The 21677-nt window shown below is 43.2% G+C and overlaps 1 protein-coding gene across 13 annotated transcripts in view; it reads right to left on the bottom strand.

Annotated features, from left to right (window-relative positions):
• Window positions 1-2483: 2483 nt before the first annotated feature.
• ANKRD40 (ankyrin repeat domain 40) overlaps window positions 2484-21677 on the bottom strand; it is a 94137-nt gene continuing 74943 nt past the window's right edge. For 2 of the 13 annotated variants that reach the window (XM_078779335.1, XM_068102471.2), the window contains exons 5-8: window positions 20439-20586; window positions 14668-14852; window positions 9661-9739; window positions 2484-4459 (exon numbers count right to left, since the gene is read on the bottom strand). In XM_078779335.1, coding sequence (XP_078635461.1) covers window positions 4134-4459; window positions 9661-9739; window positions 14668-14852; window positions 20439-20586 — 738 coding nt within the window. In that variant the 3' untranslated portion in view covers window positions 2484-4133. Of the gene's footprint in view, window positions 4460-7590; window positions 9740-14667; window positions 14853-20438; window positions 20587-21677 lie in introns of those variants that run through there. The other 11 variants (XM_078779336.1, XM_078779339.1, XM_068102469.2 and 8 more) reach the window with 7 other exon arrangements.

Here is a 21677-nt window from a genome sequence, read left to right as displayed (position 1 = left end):
TTTTAAATATGCAGGCACCTATGACATCATATCATTAACATATCTTATGTTAATATCCATCGGAAGTACTTTACAATGAGCTGCCTTTCAATTTTTTCCATGGAGCGGTTTCGGAGATTTTCGAGATGCAAAGGTTTTTGGTTTCTCCAAGATGGTGCCCGACCATGTGACCTATGGCATCATAATTATCATTAAAATATTCTACAGAAGGAAGCGCTCCGATGGTGAACATTTTGTGCCAATCTGACCAACTGTTGCAGAGAAAACTATTTTAAAGGAGAATAAACCCGCAAAATGCCAGCAGAAGGGACATACATATGTTACGTTTGTCGGGGGTAGTGATACCTTAGTGCAGGTAGAATGTATAGGTCGGTGCTCTGAATATCGTGTAGAAACCTTGATGTAAATAAGTCAGCTCCGTGTTTTCGGATTAAGTGTATCTTCGTCCCCGTCAGAGGAGTGGGGTATGTTAATTAGCTCAGGGATCAAGGGTAAATTTATCCCCTGTATGTCATTACCTCTGTACTTTATTCCTATGTCCCTTTTGGCACCACACCATAGACACATAACCAAGCCACACAATCAACTCCCCATTCAGCTCACTAATTAAAAAGCCACTGGAAATCATGCATGAAGCACTAGTGCTCATTACCCTGACTTTGGAAGCACACAGGACGAAAGATCTATGAGGCCACACCCAGAAGGGCAGTGATTGGTCGGGGTTTTGATGGACGAAAAAGACTGGTAAGAAGCAACTCGCTGATTGGTGAAGGACCATCGATGACGTCAGAGCCTGGACGTAAAAAGAACGCTCTGACCGACATTTTAACCTCTCTTGCTCTTGTCGTTCTGGACACCAATAGCGAAGGGTCATTGTTGCTGCTCTTGCCCCTTCTGATTTGGATGCTATTACAAGCGGCCGTGTTGGGACATCTTGCTCGTGGTTGTGAGGAGGAAGAGCTGTGGTTTTCCAAGCGAGAACGAGCGCTGCTTGCTCGCTGTAGCGTGACGAGGCCAGGAGTGAACGGACGTGCGGTGAGGCCTACCAGCACGCGAGCGAGCGCATTTCCGGCCAATCCCAGAGCCGCGTCCAGACTGCGCGCACAGGTGGGGGGTCTGGACGATCCTGAGGAGATTTCGGACACAATCAGAGTTAAGTGCACACAGGCGCATATTTATTTTCAGTTATCCTTCCCTTTTGTCTGTCTTTGGGTCTGTACGTGGGGACGTCCCGTTTAGGATTTTAGTTTTATTATATATTATATATATACACACACACACACACACACACACACACACACACACACACACACACAAATACATGGTCTCGGCTTGTGGAAGAGCGAGGACACAGAACAGATCAGGACAACAAAGCAAAGGGAACAGCAGGAGAAAGTAGAAATGACAACAGCAGAGAAAGGTATATGGACAAACAAGGAATGCAGGTAACAATGAGGGTGAGGGGAGAATGTAAGGGGTAGGGCAAAATGGATGCATTGGAATTTTTTTTAGGACAGGTGAAGTTGGTTTAACGGGTGTAGAAAAGATCATAGCTTTGGATGGGAGATGACTTAAGATGGTAGTGAACAGCTGTCTTGAAGACCCGGAGGGAAAAATGAGATTGAAGAGAATGTGGAAGGTGGTTCCACAGGTGCAAAAAGAGAGGACTAAATGAGTGGAGGTGAGCAGTGGTTCAGGATTTAGGCAATTTTGCTCGGAAGGGGTTGCTGGTCGACTGTGTGCATCCAGCAGATAATTGGGAGGTGGAGGGGGAAAACAGAGCACATAGAGGGCAGAGGGTGAAGACCGAAATTGAGGCGGAAGAAGGCAGAGTGACCACAGATCTGTCGGCGATGGCGAAGTGATAGGCCCGTAGACTCAGCTTCATTGCAAGAGATTCCAATCATTGTGAAAGCCGTGGTTTCCACAGCGTCAAGCTGAGCAAGGTGTGGGGCTTCACAGCGATATTTAAAATATATATATCGCTTCACCCTGTGTAGTTGTCTTCAGAAAAATCAACATAAAGCTGCATTTGAAAGTAAATTCTGAAATATATTCAAATTCTCCTTCACTTCATGTCTTTATTAGAACAGTCTGAAAAACACATTCCTATTATGCATTCTTAATACAGTATAAATATAAAACAATATACCGTACCTTTCTACCAAACAAAACCATTTTACCTCAACTTTGTAAAACCTGTTAAAACTATGTCATGTGTGTGCAAGTAAGGTAATGACATAGAATCACAAAGTAAAACCATAATGGTGTCCATGCCAGCGGTTACGGTATACGTGCCCGTTTGAAAATTTGTTTTAAGGCTCTCGGTACAACTATTATTTTTGTACTTTGTAACTTCCCTCCACACTCCCAATTCCCAAAGGACGTATTCCACAAAAGTGGTCAAAAAGCTTTTCTTTATTTATTTTATTTATTTATTTAATTATTTTTATTATTTATTTATTTAATTATTTTTTCCCTTATTTTATTCTTATTATATATTATTATTTAACCACAAAAAAAAAACTCTACTTGCAATTACTTTGTCAAAAACACTTGTGACCTGTGGGGTCACAGATGCAGAATCAAAATCCATCTGTGACGTAAAAATAAATAAATAGGCAAACATGTGGTGGAGAATTTCCCTCCATTCAAACGGTCATGTAAAATGAATTCCCCATGTCCAAATGAATTAGGCCAATCTCTAAGCGTTGCATGTTCTCATATCTATTATCAACTAGCCGAAAGCACCCGGCGTTGCCCGGGTTCTTTTTGAATGAATTGACTACTATAATTCAGCTTTTACTCGCAGCCGTAGAAGATTGACTACTATAATTCAGCTTTTACTCGCGGCCGTAGAAGATCGACTACTATAATTCAGCTTATACTCGCAGCCGTAGAAGATTGACTACTATAATTCAGCTTATACTCGTGGCCGTAGAAGATTGACTACTATAATTCAGCTTATACTCACGGCCGTAGAAGATTGACTACTATAATTCAGCTTATACTCGCGGCCGTAGAAGATTGACTACTATAATTCAGCTTATACTCGTGGCCGTAGAAGATTGACTACTATAATTCAGCTTATACTCGCGGCCGTAGAAGATTGACTACTATAATTCAGCTTATACTCGCGGCCGTAGAAGATTGACTACTATAATTCAGCTCAGCTTTTAATTGCGAAATGGGCCCAGCTCGGCCGAGGCGGAGTGTATTTGAGTGTATTTGGTCGATTCCTTTTCTCATGGGTTTGCGAGAAGATTTTTTCAGACGTTTGTGGTGGCACATCGACTGTAAAACTGTAAAATTATTCTGGAAAATTATTCACCATCCAAGAGATTGGGCACAAACAGTTAGCGAAATGAGGTTAAACGAAGCACGATTTCAGGGTTCTATAAAAGATAGCAATTTCAAACTGACTTGCTCGAATTAAAAAGACCTGCCTAATCGCCAACGGAATGGCAAATTGAACAAAATGAGACAAATAAATCAACGTTCGATTTCATCAGCGATGGGGAAAAAAAAAAAATCAAAACACAAAGAAAATTGTGGTGAAAAATAAACTGTTCGATGAAACTACTTGAGGCGACGGATCTGATAGGCTCTTCGCCAAATAGATAAAAAGCACCAAGTCCACTTCGATGACCAGTAAATCTACAACTGCTCTCGGAATGGGTCCACAAGGTAGTCAGGCTATGCCGCAAGTACCATAACATCATAAACATCTGCACTCTGGTTCAAGGTGTTACGATGTTATGCAGTTTGTCATTTCGCAGTTATATTATCATATGGGCTACTAATAAACACTGTTCAGTATGGGAGAGTCACCTATTTGCTGGAAAATTAAAAACTTATACAAGCTGAACGTTTTGCTGGTTTGCCCATGGAATGTATAAAATTTAAAACGACCATTTACTCGAATACAGAAGGTTACTTACAAAAGGACAAGGTATCGGGGTGGTTACTACAGAGCGTCTTTTGATTACTCCCAAAAAACAATAGCACGCAATCTTGTTATCAATCGAGATTCCTCTTTGCTGGTTGTTTATCCACAAACTACAGTATTCCCCAAAAAGCCTTCCCACAATGCATACAGTGCATTTTCTCAACAAAGCAAAGCAGCAATTATTTCATAAAGTTGTCTTTTTGTGATTTGTCTGTTTTTGGACTGGTTTTTTTTTTTCTTGGACTGCTGCTCTTTTTTTTCTTTTTCTTTTTGGACTGCTGCTCTTTTTTTTGGCAGGCTTTAATGTCGCACTATGGTGAGGGTCTTTACATCTACACCAGCACCACATACACTTTGCTATTCTTGTGTGTCTATCAGGAATTGGTTCAATGACCAAAGCAATGAATATCTGCAGCGATCGTGCCTGGAGCTCCGACTTGCATCCACTCTGGGACGTCTTGGAACGCTGCACGAGAGAGCACGATGGAGCAACGGCACAATCCAATATATCTAAAAACGTTTGGAACAAAGCGTGAGTGACGGTGACACCATATTGGAAATCAAATAAACTATTTCGAATTTATATCCATGCGTATCTCCCGATTGTCCCAATACTTTTGATATTGTGGATTCTTGTAACAGGCAATTACATTGTGGTGCGTAAATGGATGGAACATTATTATGTATAAAAACGATACCATCAAAAGCTGATCACAAAAAAAACAGAACTCCACCAGAACTCAGCAAGTTGATTCAAAATTTCCACTTTTACACACACATTGTTCATGAGAAAATCACAGGCCCAAACCTTAAAGCAGCCAGGCATGGGACATGTGACATATGACATCAAATCGTCACTACCTCAGACAATTATAAAGTGCAAAAAACATGACATGTGGAAAAAAAAAAGTTCCTGCAAATCCTGGAATTATAATGCTCATCTGCAAAGCTCATCGTTCCACCTCCTTTGCAATACAAGGGAGGTTCAAGGAAAACCTGCACTTTGGTTCTGAATAATTGTTAAGGAATGACATCACTGAAAGCATGTCATGGTAACGGCTACAGCAATTTTAAATGGCGGCACAACCGCACGAAGCATTCTGGGTTGTTGAAAACCTTTATCCAATGAGATTTCTGATGAACAAAAGTGTTGATAGAACTATGCTAACCACCGTGGGAAGTAAGGACGAGCTGACGTTTTGGGCGTTGACCCTTCTTCGGAGCAAAATAACATTCAAGAAAATATTATTAGCCCTTCATCGCTCTTTTTCTCTGATGAAGGGTCACCACCTGAAATGTAACCATCACCTTGCTTCCCACTGCAGTTAACGTACCTCAATCAACTTCCTGTTGATTTTATCCACCGTCACAGTGGTGAGTCTGATACTGCGGTTGAACTATGTACAGTATTGGAACTGTGGAATCCATCATTAATTTACATCTGGAATTCAATAAGAGTTGGGGTGAAGGGGCATGAGATCGTTGTGGGGCTGTTTACAAAATTGGGTTCTTTGTGGGTTTCTTTGGACTCGAGGAACATACATGTAGCAAAGTTTTGAGGATCTGAATGAAGGTGGATGTCCTGAAAGAGTCCATACCTGTCCCATAATTCCGTTTCAAGCATGAAGGCATTACCACACCGACGGAAAAACTACCTCTGCATCGCAAACGAATACGACGAGCTTCAAAAAAGTCCTTTCCTTTCTAACTTTCAAGAACAAGTGCAGCTTAACGTTAAACCACCCTTATATAACAAATCAAAAAGATGTCCATACATGTAGACCACACACATTTAAATATCCAACATGTTTACCATCGGTGTTCAAACAGTAAAGAGAATATCTGAATTGGTATTAAAAAAAAAAAAAATCAGGACTTTTGCAGAAGAATGCCAATGAAAAATATTATATACACACACACACACACACACACACACACACACACACACACACACACACACACACACACACACACACACACACACACACACACACACACACACACACACACACACACACACACACACACACACACACACACACACACACACACACACACACACACACACACCTTATAGAAAGTCTGAACCCCCTTTAAAATTTTCACCTTTTGTTGCCTTATAGCCCAGAATGAAATTGCATTAAATGACTTTTTCCACCTTTATTTACACATCGTAACCCACAACTTCCAAGTGAAAAACAAATTCTACAAAAAAAAAAAAAAATACAAAATTAGAATATCTTGGTTGCATAAGTGTCCACCCCCCCCCCCCCCCCCACACCCCCACCCCTACCCCCCTTATAATTGCAATTGTAAATTAGCTCAGGTGTAACCAATCACCTTCAAATTCACACACCAAGTTCATTGGCCTTCACCTGTGTTAAATTATAGTGATTCTGATTATTTCAGAATGAAATCAGCTGTTCCTATAGGTTTCCTCTGCTGGGTAGTGCATTTCATAGGAAAGTCTCAACCATGAGCACCAAGGAGCTTTCAAAAGATCTCCGGGATAAAGTTGTGGAAAGGCACAGATCAGGGGATGGTTATAAAAAAATATTTCATAGGCCTTGAATATCCCTTGGAGCACAGTCAAGACAATCATTAAGAAGTGGAAAGCTTATGGTGTCACCAAGACCCTGCCTAGATCAGGCTGTTCCTCCAAACTCAATGATCAAGCAAGGTGTAGACCGATTAGAGAGGTCACCAAGAGGCCAATGACAACTTTGAAAGAGCTACGGGGCTTTATGGTAAAGAGTAGTCACTGTGTGCATGTGACAACAATATCCCAAGCACTCCATAAGTCTGGCCTGTATGGTAGGGTGGCAAGAAGGAAGCCATTGCTCAAAAAAGCCCACCTTGAGTCCCATTTGAGGTATGCAAAAAATAAACACAACAGAGATTCTGAAGCCATGTGGCAAAAAGTTTTGTGTTCTGACAAAACCAAGATGGAACATTTTAGCCAAAATGCAAAATGTTATGTTTGGCTCAAACCCGACACAGTACATCACCCAAAGAACACCATCCCTACTGTGAAGCGCGGTGGTGGCAGCATCATGCTATGGGGACGTTCCTCATCAGCAGGGACTGGAGCACATGTCAGGGCAGATGGGAACATGGATGGATCAAAACATAGAAAAATCCTAGAGCAAAACCTGCTGCCCTCTACAAAAAAAGCTGAAACTGGGACGGAAGTTCACCTTTCAGCATGACAATGACCCGAGCTTCCAAAGCTACACTGGAGTGGCTAAGGAACAAAAAGAAAAATGTCCTTCAGTGGCTCCATCAGAGCCTCGACCTAAATCCAACCGAAAATCTGTGGCATGGCTTGAAGATTTGCATCAATCAACGCTCCCAACGCAACTTGACTAAGATTGAACAGTTTTGTACAGAAGAATGGGCAAATATTGCCCTATCCAGGTGTGAAAAGTTGGTAGAGACCTATCCCAGCAGACTCACAGCTGTAATTGCTGTCAAAATTGCTTCCCCCAAGTATTAACTCGAGGGGGGGGGGGGGGAGGGGGGGAGGGTGGACACGTCCAACCAAGATGTTCTAGTTTTATATTTTTAATTATTTTTCTGAAATTTGTGTAATTTGTTTTTCCACTTGGAAGTTGTGGGTTACGATGTGTAAATACAGGTGGAAAAAGTTTGATTTAATGCATTTTAATTACAGGTTATAAGACAACAAAAGGTGAAAAATTTGAAATGGGTGTAGATGTTCTATAGGTACTGTATGTAATATATATTTCCACAACTCTTATCTGTTGACATAAGAGTATCACCCACGTGTTTCAGGCAGGCCATCAAAAAAGAACAAAGAAGTTACAGCCAAGGATTTGGCAAAGAAAGCAGATGGCAAAATTGATGCAACATCCACAGTGCCCCATCTTAAAAAGGCCCAAGGGTTAATCCCATCAACCTTTTTGTTTTTCTCCACTAACCAAGCAATGGAACAGGAAATAGTGAACAAAGATAACTACCGCAAAGTATTGTGGGGTCACCTGCAACCTCTTGTGTGCAAACAGATCTTCTAAACGATAGCATAATCCTTAACAACGTTGTGGAGTCTTGAGCAAAACTACGTTTGTGAGTGCTATGGTCTCAGGGGAGGAAAGTTTTGCCTAACTTATTTCGAACCAAATTATATCCACAACACTTCCCATCCGTTCCCAATGCAAAAAAAAATCCATTATTTTACATCAGATTAATCAGCCACATGCACCACACCGACATGGAAGGAGAATCTGGCAAGGGTGTTCCAAATAAAAATTATGGATCTCGTGTCCGTTTGCATCGGGTCCAAAGTCTGGTGTTGGCTTAGCGGTTCGGGTGCCGGCTTGGGATCCTAGGATCCTGGGTATGAATCCCGGTCGATCGCTAAATTAACGCCTGGGGGGGTTGACTCAGTCTGTCATCCTTCCGAGGTCGGCAAATTGAGTACCAGATACTAGTCGCAAAAGGCGACTAACAGGGTTGGCGGGAGGAAGGGCATCCGGTCATAAAACATTGCTTCAAAAAGGGGACCACGGTGCCCAAAAAAGGCCAACCCCTGCTCTGCGGGGAAAAATTGCCTCCAAAGGTGGTTCTTTTTTCTTCTTTGTCCGTTTGCATCAGGGAACAATTCAAATGAGAGCTTTCATTAACTAAAAGGTTGACAAAGGTGTGCTAACCGCCATGGGTGAAGTTGGCTTTTTGAGCGTCAATCCTACGTCCGAGCCACAACACAAAAAACTGCCATGAAAAACGTCAGCTTCACCTTGCTTCCCGTGACGGTTACGTACCTTTAATAAACTTTTTAGTTGATAAACATGTATTAGAGTATGTTATACAAACCAAAAATTATTAGTACAACGTATTGTCTTAGTGTAAGGTTTGTGGAGGACATAATTTGTATGGTGACATAACATGTTGACATATGACACAATATGTTGTGGATGACATAATATGTGGATGACATAATATGTTATGGATGACATGTATCATATGTTGATGACACATCATGTATATCATGATGATATCATGTATATAAGTCATGTATATCATGATGATATCATGAATACCACAACATATTATCATGATAACATATGATAACATATCATGATGACATATGTTGTGGATGACATGATGACATGTTGTGGATGACACGATGATAACATGTTGTGGGTGACGATGACATGATGATAACATGTTGTGGATGACATGACATGATGATAATATGTTGTGGATGACATGATGGCATGATGTTAACATGTTGTGGATGCACATGATAACATGATGATAATATGTTGTGGAAGAAATGATGACATGATGATAACATGTTGTGGATGACAATCTCTCAAGGAGATCAGAAACGAGCACAAAAGAGTAAAATAAATAATATCCAGTTGTTTAAGTAACCTACACATGACAGTAAATGTCACTTCGGCTTTTAAATTATTACAACTAGTAAACTTTAAATAAACCGAATTTATAAAGCACAAATATATTAATGTGCTAATCATTTTCCACCATCCTGGGAAACAGCATGAGAGACAGAGACACAGTGAGACAGCGAGAGAGAGATTGCTATACGAGTTAACGATACACGAGTTGAGTTAACGATTTACGAGTTAACGATAGCAAGGATGTTTGAGGCATTGCGTTTGCTCAGTACGTTAATTCTAAAGCCTTTTTGTTGTAACAAGGAATGTCAGAATCCTGCTGGTGCCTGCCTTGGGAAAACAGTGATCCGTGTTTGCCCACCACCAGCTCCAATTCTTGGTAATCGGTCAGACGCGCCACTTCTTTGTCCTGATGATGCAAGGAAGGAAACAGCAAAAGGGTGAATATAGATGAAAACTCGATCAACGATCTTGCATGTTGTCAGGTTTACTCTGTTTTGTTACCTCCGCCACCGAAGGTGGATGGAGGTTATGTTTTCATCCGTCTGTCTGTTTGTTTGTCGATCTGTGAACTGGATATCTCAAAAGGTTGTGGATGGATTTGGACAAAATTTGGCAGAGAGGTAGCGTATGTGACAAGGACAAAATGATTAGATTTTGGTGAAGATCTGAAGATGGATTCGGATTCGAGAATTATTTAATTATAAGTGATTCTTCACCATTGTGAATCAGGTGAAAAGCGATATATAACATGATATTTTAAAATGTTATGGACGACTTATGACTAAACTAGGTGGATGAGTTGGTTCGGTGATGAGAACAAGCCGATGAGATTTTGGTTCAGATCCGAATCCAGATCCAGCCTATCATTGGGATACAAAACGAACTGTTCAGCCTGACGGAGGTAGGTGCTCTACCGAGTGCCGCTCTAGATTTGAAATTGTGGTCTAAGGTTCGGAGAGGTGACTTTACATGACTCGGTAGTACAATGGTTAGAGCGTCCGCTCTGTGTCTGGGAGGTTGATGGTTTGTACCCATGCTGAGCCACACCAAAAACCTCTGCCGAGGCATGCCGCTTCCTTGCTTGATGCTCAGTACAGGGTGTCCCCGCTTCACGTCGTCCTGGTTAAAGTTGTTTCGTTATAACATCAATCTCAGTGACTCGCCACCCTCCCACCCGCCATCAGCAGATCGTTTTATTGTACTAAAGGGTTATTTTTTTGTTGTTTATTTTACATTTATTTAAGGTACTGTATTACAATGTACAACACAGAATAAAAAACCAATGAAAAGTTTGTGAATTTACTTAAATGTGATGCATTTAATGTGGGAGAAGGAATCTAACCTCCTATTTACATTAATTCTTATGAGATAAATTGATCAATTTAACATCATTTTACTTAAAGTCAAGTTTTCAAGAACGTAACCGAGGACCAAGTCCATTTCAAAAGAGAGCATGGACAAACAACCATACGTTGGCAATCATAACACTGGCTTTGATGAGACTAATGGCCTCCTGCATCAAAGTTCCTTCCAAGGGAACTCATTATACAAGGGTGTGTTGAAAAGTAATGCCTCCCATTCGTTTTCTCCAAAAGAAACAAAGATATTCAAATGAAGCAAAGACAGATACCAACATCAATCTTCACCCCACCATGAGGCATATTTATTTCTCAACATGATCACCACGACGGTCCATACATTTCCGCCAACGTCCAGGTACTTTTGTGATGGTGTCACAATATAACTGAGTCCTACTGACTCAACCAGCACTTCACAGCGGCCTTGACATCATAGACAAAAGACAAGTGTTCTCCACTAAGGTGTTCCTCAAGTTTGGGGAAGAGATCAAAATCTGACAGAGCCAAGTCGGGGCTGGTGATCCTTTGCGACTCCATTGACTGTCTCTAACTCTCAGGATCGTAATGGTGCACACAACCCTCACCTCCAGTCAGTCATCCCAACTCTCATCGCCAGTCAGTCATCCCAACTCTCATCGCCAGTCAGTCATCCCAACTCTCATCGCCAGTCAGTCATCCCAACTCTCACCGCCAGTCAGTCATCCCAACTATCACCTCCAGTCAGTCATCCCAACTCTCACCTCCAGTCAGTCATTCCAACTCTCATCGCCAGTCAGTCATCCCAACTCTCATCGCCAGTCAGTCATCCCAACTCTCATCGCCAGTCAGTCATCCCAACTCTCATCGCCAGTCAGTCATCCCAACTCTCATCGCCAGTCAGTCATCCAAACTCTCATCGCCAGTCAGTCATCCCAACTCTCATCGCCAGTCAGTCATCCCAACTCTCATCGCCAGTCAGTCATCCAAACTCTCATCGCCAGTCAGTCATCCCAACTCTCATCGCCAGTCAGTCATCCCAACTCTCATCGCCAGTCAGTCATCCCAACTCTCATCGCCAGACAGTCATCCCATCTCTCACCTCCAGTCAGTCATCCCATCTCTCACCTCCAGTCAGTCATCCCAACTCTCACCTCCAGTCAATCATCCCAACTCTCACCTCCAGTCAGTCATCCCATCTCTCACCTCCAGTCAGTTATCCCAACTCTCACCTCCAGTCAGTCATCCCATCTCTCACCTCCAGCGCTCCACAGCAATGATAATGCCATGCTGCCCTCTTCCACCTTGATTAATGTAGCACCAAGACATCGCAACAGAATCATGAAACTTTGCACCAAGTGGAGGGAAAAAGTAACGTGCGGACTGTGCTATGTGTCATTCCAATATCTTTTCCTGTTGTGGAGAAAATTAAAAGGAGGCATTACTTTTCAACATGCCCTAATATAATAATTATTATTGCATTAATTACAAGGACACGGGTAAACAAATAAACACATTACATGGCATTCAAACCTAGGATCCCAGCATCAGAGGCCATGTGCTCTGAGAATAACTTCAAGCATCCCAATGGCTCCTAGTTCCATATACTGTGCATGTTGTTGTTCTCTACTCTTCCCTTTATAAGGGGTGAGGTCCGATGGTACGAAACTCCTGCCCTGTCTTGACCACCATACTCCTCCACTCCCCTCTGTCCTCAGCCAACTCTCTCTCTGCCCTCCAACCACCCCCACCTTACTGATATCCCTCTTCACACAAATCCTCCCATCTCAACCATGGTCTACGTCTTTTCCTCCTACCTTCTTCCGTCAACCTATCCGCTTTCTCTGCCATTCTCTCTTCCCCCATCCGCAACAAATGTCCAGCCCATCTCAGCAGCTGGCATTTCACCAATCTCACCGTCAAGCTCATCTGCACACCAATCTCCTCCCTCAGTTCATCCATTCTCCTTCGATCCATCCTCTTCACTCCCGTGATCCTCCTGACCTAGTTCTCGCAAACCTGCAGCCCTGTTCTTGTCTCTCTGTCAGTACCACCAGTTTCAGACCGTAAAGGTAGGCTGGCGTTATGCACGACATCAGAACCTTCCCTTTCAATCCCCTTGACATCTTTCTGTCTGCCATTACACCCTTCACCCTCTTCCACGCATCTGCCTCTGACTTACCATCCCCGGTCACTGTTCCCCCCCGAGATACTCAAACCTATTTCCTTGTCTGATCTCCTTCCCCTCTAACCTGATAGTAATTTATTTAACCTCTAACCCATAGGGCAACGCCGTCTAGAACAGCGTTTGTCTGTATGTATGTCCCCACAAACGTACACCAATCAGAGCTGAGGATCTGATCAGATGACAGGGTACAGAATTTAGTAACCATTACTGTTGCATATTTTACTAAAAGGAAATATAACAAGCGTTACGCCTAGGTCCCCCGTCGGTGAAGTGATGTGAGTTGACAAAGTGGAAGACGCAAGGCGACCATCTTGGATTTTGACGTGGCGACCCAATTTTCAATAGCGTTCTCCCTTAAGCATAGATACACCACACACCAGATTAGAAGTTAGTAGTTCGTTTATTTTTCAAGATATTTTGCTCAAGGTTCAGACATATATATGGTGGCGGCCAACTTGATTTTGACGTGGCGACCCAATTTTCAATAGCGTTCTTCCATGTGCCTAGATACACCCACACACCAGATTAGAAGTTGGTACTTCGCTTATTTTTCCAAGATATTCCACTCACAAGGTTCAGACATACATGGCGGCGGCCATCTTGGATTTTGACGTGGCGACCCAATTTTCAATAGCGTTCTTCCTTATGCCTAGATACACCCACACACCAGAATAGAAGTAGGTACTTCGATTATTTTTGAAGATATTTCGCTCACAAGGTTCAGACATATATATGGCGGCGGCCATCTTGGATTTTGACGTGGCGACCCAATTTTCAATAACGTTCTTCCTTATGCGTAGATACACCCACACACCAGATTAGAAGTTGGTACTTCGCTTATTTTTCAAGATATTCCGCTCACAAGGTTCAGACATACATGGCGGCGGCCATCTTGGATTTTGACGTGGCGACCCAATTTTCAATAGCGTTCTTCCTTATGCCTAGATACACCCACACACCAGATTAGAAGTTGGTACTTCGCTTATTTTTCAAGATATTCCGCTCACAAGGTTCAGACATACATGGCGGTGGCCATCTTGGATTTTGACGTGGGTTGCACCCACACACCAAATTAGAATTCGGTCCTTCGCTTACGCACGCACGGACGGACGGGAAAACCATAGTCCCCCTTTCGCTCCGCGGTGCGACGGGGGACAATATCCTTCTGTGGAACGTGTTGGGGTTCCCAGCGCGTGCCGTAAGGTCGGTCGAAGGTTTCAGAAATTCCTCAATACAATTATGATTTTGAAATGCGATCGACACGGACCTTACTCCCGAAACCGGAAGTGAACAGATGATGACGGTTCGCTGGTTTGATAATATCTCAATACAATCGTTATTTAATATTATAATTTGATATATTGACACTATTAAATTAATTTGTGATTGGAATGATGAATGATGGTGTTTGTAATGAAAATATTGAGATATTCAGTGTAAAGCAGAATGAGGAAATGACGTAAGGGTTTCCATGAAGCAAAGCAAGCAAGTAGCATGAAAAAAAAGCATGCAAGGGTTTCCATCCGTGGCATTCGCGGATTCCCTATTTGCAGTTTTGCCATCGACTGGATATTTCAACATTCAAACTGGGTACGATTTTTGTGCAAGTCATTCACGAACCTGCTGTCAATGCTTGATGTCAAAATAATTTAATACTTACATTATTTGCTAACTGCTAACTGCTAACTGGTATCCCCACTCAGGTCACACTATCCTCAGCTGAAGTATCAAACAAGCCCGGCTACGCCGGTTAGACTATCGGCCTTGTTTGTCTCGTGCACCGTACTCAAAGAAAAGGAAATAAGCACACACTCTGCGTAGAAGTGTGTTGGGAAGCTTGCGGATTTTTTCCACTCTGGTGGGCTCGAGATGCAATTCTACACAGCAAGCATGAAGCAAAGCACTGTACGTGAGCTCCTGGCGGTCGAGCTCCATCTCGATGAAATCATTGTCACATCGGCTGTTGTCCTGGACGCGTACTTTCAAGATCAGCTCTCCTGAAATGCAAGTGGAGAAGGAAATTGCCATTTAAACAAATTATATACTGCTGGTTAATAAACACAATAGTTTGTCAAGGGTCATGATCATTTGAAACCATGGACTTTGAAATGAAAGCGAGTAGCAATGTTGATGCCATATCCGGAATGCTAGGTTGCCCCCATTTTAACATGTTTATAATGTATTAAACACATCAGGCTCATGTTAAATGAGAAAGGGCGGTGCATTTACAGACTATGAAAGGGTATTCCAGAGGGGTAGGATGGAGGAGGGAAGGAGGGGAATGGACATAAGAACCACCTTTAGAGGCCATTTTCCCCGCAGAGCAGGGGTTGGCCTTTTTCGGGCACCGTGGTCACCTTTTTGAAGCAATGTTTTATGGCCGGATGCCCTTCCTGCCACCAACCATGTTAGTCGCCTCTTGCGACACACAGGGAATTACCAGTGAACTGGCACTCAATTTGCCGACCTCGGAAGGATGACAGGCTGAGTCAACCCCCCTGGTGTTAATTCAGCGATCGACCGGGGACAACACCAGGCTTGGGAATGGACATAAGCAAGGAGGAAACTAAGACTAAGACAAAAACGAGCAATTGCCGGAAGAGAATGAGAAAGAACAAAAAGGAATCAACATGTGTAGAGGAGATCGTGGGTGTACAGTCACATCAAAAAGTAAGTACACCCCATGTAAAGTTTTGACTTTTTCAACATATTTCAACATACAGCTATTTGATCTTCATTTCAACAATACTGATAGATAAAGGTGATATAACACAACAAATATCATGAAGCATTTACATTTTGTAGTCCATTGTATAATTTAAATAAACATAAATGCAAATTTCGCATAAATTTTGCAAAGTAAGTACACCCCATGAAATGTTTTTTTAATCTTTTTAACATATGTGGACATATCAATATTTGATCTTCATTTAAACAGTATCTATACATAAAGGTGATCTAATTGAACAAAAAACAATGACAAATTGACTTTGCAATAATTTATTCAACAAAAAATTAACAGAGATGCCATTTCCTTCTGTGGAAAAAGTAAGTACACCCGTGGCTCTAATAGGTGGTATTGCCCTTTGGCAGAAACAACCTCAAGTGGGCGTTTCTTATAACTGTCTACCAGTCTCTGACATGGACTGGGAGAAATTTTTGCCCACTCCTCCATGCAGAATTCTTTCAGCTGTGCGATGTTTGAGGGGTTTCTTGCATGCACAGCTCGTTTCAAATACCCCCACAACATCTCGATGGGATTTAGATCCGGGCTTTGACTTGGCCATTCCGGAACCCTCCATTTCTTTCTTTTCAGCCATTCCCAGGTGGATTTACTGGTATGTTTAGGGTCATTGTCATGTTGCAAGGTCCACCTTTGGTTGAGCTTCAACTTTCCGACAGATGGCCTCACATTATCCTCAAGCACCCTCTGGTACAATGAAGAATTCATAGTGGATTCTATGATGGTGAGCTGCCCAGGCCCTGATGCAGCAAAGCTGCCCCAAACCATAATATTTCCACCACCATGCTTTACAGTTGGTATGAGGTTCTTGTGGTCAAATGCTGTCTTTGGTTTTCACCAAACATGTTTTCTGGAACTGTGGCCAAATAGCTCTACCTTTGACTCATCTGTCCAGAGCACATTGTTCCAGAAGTGCTGGTCTTTGCCTAGGTGTTCATTGGCAAACTTTAGTCTTGCCCTGATGTTCTTTCTGTACAGCAAAGGTTTCCTCCTGGCACACCTCCCATGTCGATCAAATTTGTGCAGCCTCTTTATAATGGTCGACTCGTGCACTTTGACATCAACAGTGGCAAGAGCTACCTGTAGGTCCTGTGATGACATTCTGGGGTTCTTAGAGACTTGTTTCAGCATATTGCGGTCTGCTCTTGGGCTGAACTTGCTGGGGCAGCCTGGCCTGAACAAGTTGGCAGTTGTTTGGAATCTTCTCCACTTGTAGATGATCTTCCGGACAGTCGAATGATTGATTTCAAATTGTTTGGAGATCTTTTTAAATCCCTTCCCAGACTCGTAGGCATCTATAACCTTCTTCTGAAGGCCTCAGAGTTCTTTTGATCTAGGCATGGTGACGCCGCACACTTCAACAACAAAGAGCAAAGCAAACTAAATGTCTGAGGTTTAAATAAGACAGGTTCCTCCAAGATCCTCTCTAACGATGTTCTAATCATTTGCACCTGAGCTGGTGCACCTGATTCTAATTTTAGGTATTTAAAGTAGTAATAAATGGAGGGGTGTACTTACTTTTTCCACATGCGAAATTTGCATTTATGTTTATTTAAATTATACAATGGACTACAAAATGTAAATGTTTCATGATATTTGTTATATTATATCACCTTTATCTATCAATATTGTTGAAATGAAGATCAAATAGCTGTATGTTGAAATATGTTGAAAAAATCAAAACTTTACATGGGGTGTACTTACTTTTTCACGTGACTGTACATGCGAGAGCACATGAGGTAATAATGGGCAAGGCATATGAATGATTGAAGTGGGAACGTCATGACAATGGGCACAGAAACCATTCTACAATCAGAAGAATAAGGGAATGAATGAATGCAGAGAGGTAAGGAGCAGGTAAGGAATGCAGATAGGTCCACTTTGGGAGGGTGAGCAGATGAGGGTTTCTTGAGGAACGCGTATGATCTTGGGTTGTTATGGGAGGGCAGGAAAAGAGGAAGGGAGGAGGATGAGGCCAAATGTAACCTCGTACTAAACAGCCCACCAACTTGTATTTAGTGGTAGTCAGTCTCGGGGTATCCACCTCTTCTCTTGAGATTCCAATTTGTGCAGAAGGCCTTGTTTTCGATTGTCTGAAGAGGAGCAAGGTGGGAAGTATGAGAACCAGTCCAGAGCGGGAAGTTACAATCCAGGGAGTTCCATATGAAAGGCTTGTACACCATTACAAGCTTGATGCAGCTCAGGAATGCTCTCTTGTACGACATGTTCCAAGTAGCTGACCAACGGCTGGTCTTGTCCAGGTATGATGAAAAGGAATCAGCAGTGGCCAGTCTTTCATATGTGCAATGTATCCTTCTACACAGGGAGTCATTGGTAACATGATATAGAGTTAGTCTTCAAGAGGATCAGCTAATTGTCCCCCATCGCACCGCGGAGCGAAAGGGGGACTATGGTTTTCCCCTCCGTCCGTGTGTCCATCCGTCCGTCCGTGTGTCCGTCCATCCGTCCGTGTGTGCGGGCGTGCGTGCGTAAGCGAAGGACCGCATTCAAATTTAGTGTGTGGGTGCAACCCACGTCAAAATCCAAGATGGCCGCCGCCATGTATGTCTGATGCCATGTATGTCTGAACCTTGTGAGCTGAATATCTTGAAAAATAAGCGAAGTAACAACTTCTAATCTGGTGTGTGGGTGTATCTAGGCACAAGGAAGAACGCTATTGAAAAGTGGGTCGCCACGTCAAAATCCAAGATGGCCGCCGCCATGTACGTCTGAACCTTGTGAGATGAATATCTTGAAAAATAAGCGAACTACTAACTTCTAATCTGGTGTGTGGGTGTATCTCGGCATAAGGAAGAAGGCGATTGAAAATTGGGTCGCCACGTCAAAATCCAAGATGGCCGCCACCATATATATGTCTGAACATTGTGAGCGAAATATATCTTGAAAAATAAGCGAAGTACCAACTTCTAATCTGGTGTGTGGGTGTATCTAGGCACAAGGAAGAACGCTATTGAAAATTGGGTCGCCATGTCAAAATCCAAGATGGCCGCCACCATGTATGTCTGAACCTTGTGAGCGGAATATCTTGAAAAATAAGCGAAGTACCAACTTCTAATCTGGTGTGTGGGTGTATCGAGGCATAAGGAAGAACGCTATTGAAAATTGGATCGCCACGTCAAAATCCAAGATGGCCGCCTTGCCTCTTCCACTTTGTCAACTCGCATCACTTCACCGACGGGGGACCTAGGCGTAACGCTTGTTATTCATTAAGATCAACAATAACATCGATCCAAATACACCGCCTTGTGGAACCCCAGCCTGAAAGGAAAACACACAATGAAGGCCTATCTATTGTTTGGCTCAGAGGAAATCAGACGGCCACTTGAGCATGGAGGCCAAACACCAAATGAAGACTACTTAGAAATAAAGGCTGGATGCCAAACAATGCCAAAGGCTCTATAGATATCTGGAAATATGGCCTGGACCTCATGCTTGTGGTTTTGGGAATCCACTCACCACTGTGTCAGAAAGATCAACATAGAACGAGGTGGAATAACCATATCGGAAAGCAAACTGGTTATTCAGAGATTAGCAAGTGAAAGAGACAGTGTCTGAAGTCAACCACAATTACCGGCTGAGTCAACCCACCTGTTGTTATTTAACGGAAAAGATAAGCCCGAACTCCAAGACCCAAAGATCGAGAGCTAACCAATTTAACCATTTTGCCAACACCAGGCTGAGTCACAGAATGAACTCGAACGGCACTTGGTAGAGCGCACACCTCCACCAGACTGATCATGTCATGATCCTGATCATGTTTTGTATCCCACTGATAGACCGGATCTGGATTCGGACCTGAAACAAAATCAAATCGGCTTGTTCTTGTCACCTAACCAACTCATCCACCAAATTTTGTCCAAATCCGTCTACAACTCTGAGATATCCTGTTCACAGACAGACAAATAGACAGGGGTGAAAACATAACCTATGTTCACCTTCTGTGGAGGAGGTAACCAGTCACACCAGATGGTAGACCACACCAACCGGATTTATCAGATTGCGATACACCCTTGCCTTGGGTTCTCTCATAACTGACAAACATGGAGGATAATTCTGCCATCAGATGGTTAGAAGAACCAAGAGCTGAGACAGAGCAGAAGTTATAGCAAAAGTTTGTCATGACAAGTTCCAGGAACGAATTCTTGTCATTTGGGGAGATGTATGTTGGAAAAGAAACCAAGATTAGTCTTTCCACAGAATGACTTAGCTGCTCGGCCAGACACGCGAACAAACACGAAGCCAGCTGCCTTGGTAGGAATTAGTCTCCGCAGACTAGGAAGGGGAAACAGGGGCAAGAGGAGACTAGAGTATCAATGTTTGCAGGGAGAGCCTCGTAAGTGGAGTCATCCGAGTTGGGGTAAGAGAAGAGTGGAGGATTTAGATGACACAAACAATACATTGTTATGAAGACGCACCTAAAGCAAACGTACTCGATAAGGCCGAGGGTGACCAATGAGGGGCAAGCATTTTGGAAAGGGAAGAATGAACATACACAGTAACACAAACACCAGTGCGAGAATGAGACAAGGGCCAGTGAAACATCCATCTGTAAGGTCGGAGCACAGACCTCTGGTATTGGTGGACCAGAAGATAAGAGAGGAGGCAGCACACACAGGAGAACACTGGTGGATGGGAGCAGGTACCTGAACTTGGTCGAGATAAAATACTGTACACTTGTTAATATGAAGGGCTTACGATTCATTCTTATAAAACAATAACAATAGCATTAATTTTATTGCTTTGCTATTTTTTATTTATTTATTGTCTCAAAGACCATTTAGTCTGAAGTCAATTGGAGCAGGTAGGCACCAGTGCTGACCTTGTGTTTGGAAAGGGAAGGCGGTGTGAAGGAAGACGGGTTGGTACGACGATGGCATACCTCCTACGATTCCTGGTTGCATTACATGATACTGTTGTACTCTGCTCGACAATCCTTGGTGCTGCTGCTGCTGCTGCTGCTGCTGCTGCTCCCACCCATAAATAATTTTCCAACATTAGAAAAAAAACAAAATCGATCAGTATGATTTACAAGTTGCGAACTCTTAATCTGCACTTTTTTTCTTTCTTTTTTGTATACCAAGTCGAGGCCCGTATAAGAGCTAACACATACAACATATAATAAAGGGAGGAGCAGGAGACAAGAGTGGGAGAGAGGGGGAAGCACAACAGCAGTAGAGAACAGGGACATCTGGAGATCTGTGGAAGTGAGAGGGCTGGGGTGGGTACACAGGATAAACAAGATTGACACTACAAGGACTTTCAGGAAAGAAACCAGGGAATTTAAAGGAGGTGGGTTTGGGGTGTTTTAATGGGGGTAGAAAAGATCAAGGTTTTGGATGGGGGAAAATAAGAGATGGTGGTGAACAGCTGTTTTAAAGACCTGGAGGGAGGAGTGGGATTGAAGAGATTGAGGGAGTTTGTTACAGAGGTGGGAGAAAAGAGGAATGAAAGAGTGAAGGTGAGCAGAGAGCCTTGATTTTGGCAGTTTCACCAGAAGAGGGTTGCTGGGAGATCTTGTGCATCCTGCAGGAATATTTGTGGGACAGAGCACAGATAGAGCTGGGGGAGCTAGGCCGGTGAAGAGTCGGTAGAAGACAGAAAGAGCACCAACCTGCCTGCGGTGAGTGAGTGAAAGGCCCTCAGATTCAGCTCCATCGCGGGAGATTCCAATGATTCTGAATGCTTTGGTTTCAATGGCGTGAAGCCGAGTAGTCCAGCGGATTAGCTCAACATATCAAACCAATTGTTCATTTTTTGATAAAAGCACCAACATTGGCACAAGCATAGAATATTATCTACGAAACAATTTCAGATATGGAGGTGTAGCGGTTCCCGCTGAATGTACACAATCGCCTTGCACCTGCCAGGACGCGGCCAGGGCGCGATCGCCATGCCGGGCTCATCCGGACGGGCCCAGACGCGCCTCTCCTGGGCATGCCCGGACTCGCTGTTCCCGGGCACGCCCGAACCTCCCGGGCACGCCCGGTCTGGTCTTTCCCGGGCATGCCCGCTCTCGCCTTTCCAGGGCTCGCCCAGAGCGCTCGGGCACGCCCAGCCT

This window comes from Myxine glutinosa, chromosome 5 (assembly GCF_964187855.1).
Source record: "Myxine glutinosa chromosome 5, kmMyxGlut1.1, whole genome shotgun sequence".
NCBI lineage: Eukaryota > Metazoa > Chordata > Myxini > Myxiniformes > Myxinidae > Myxine > Myxine glutinosa.
This window is presented reverse-complemented; position numbering and strand designations above follow the sequence as displayed.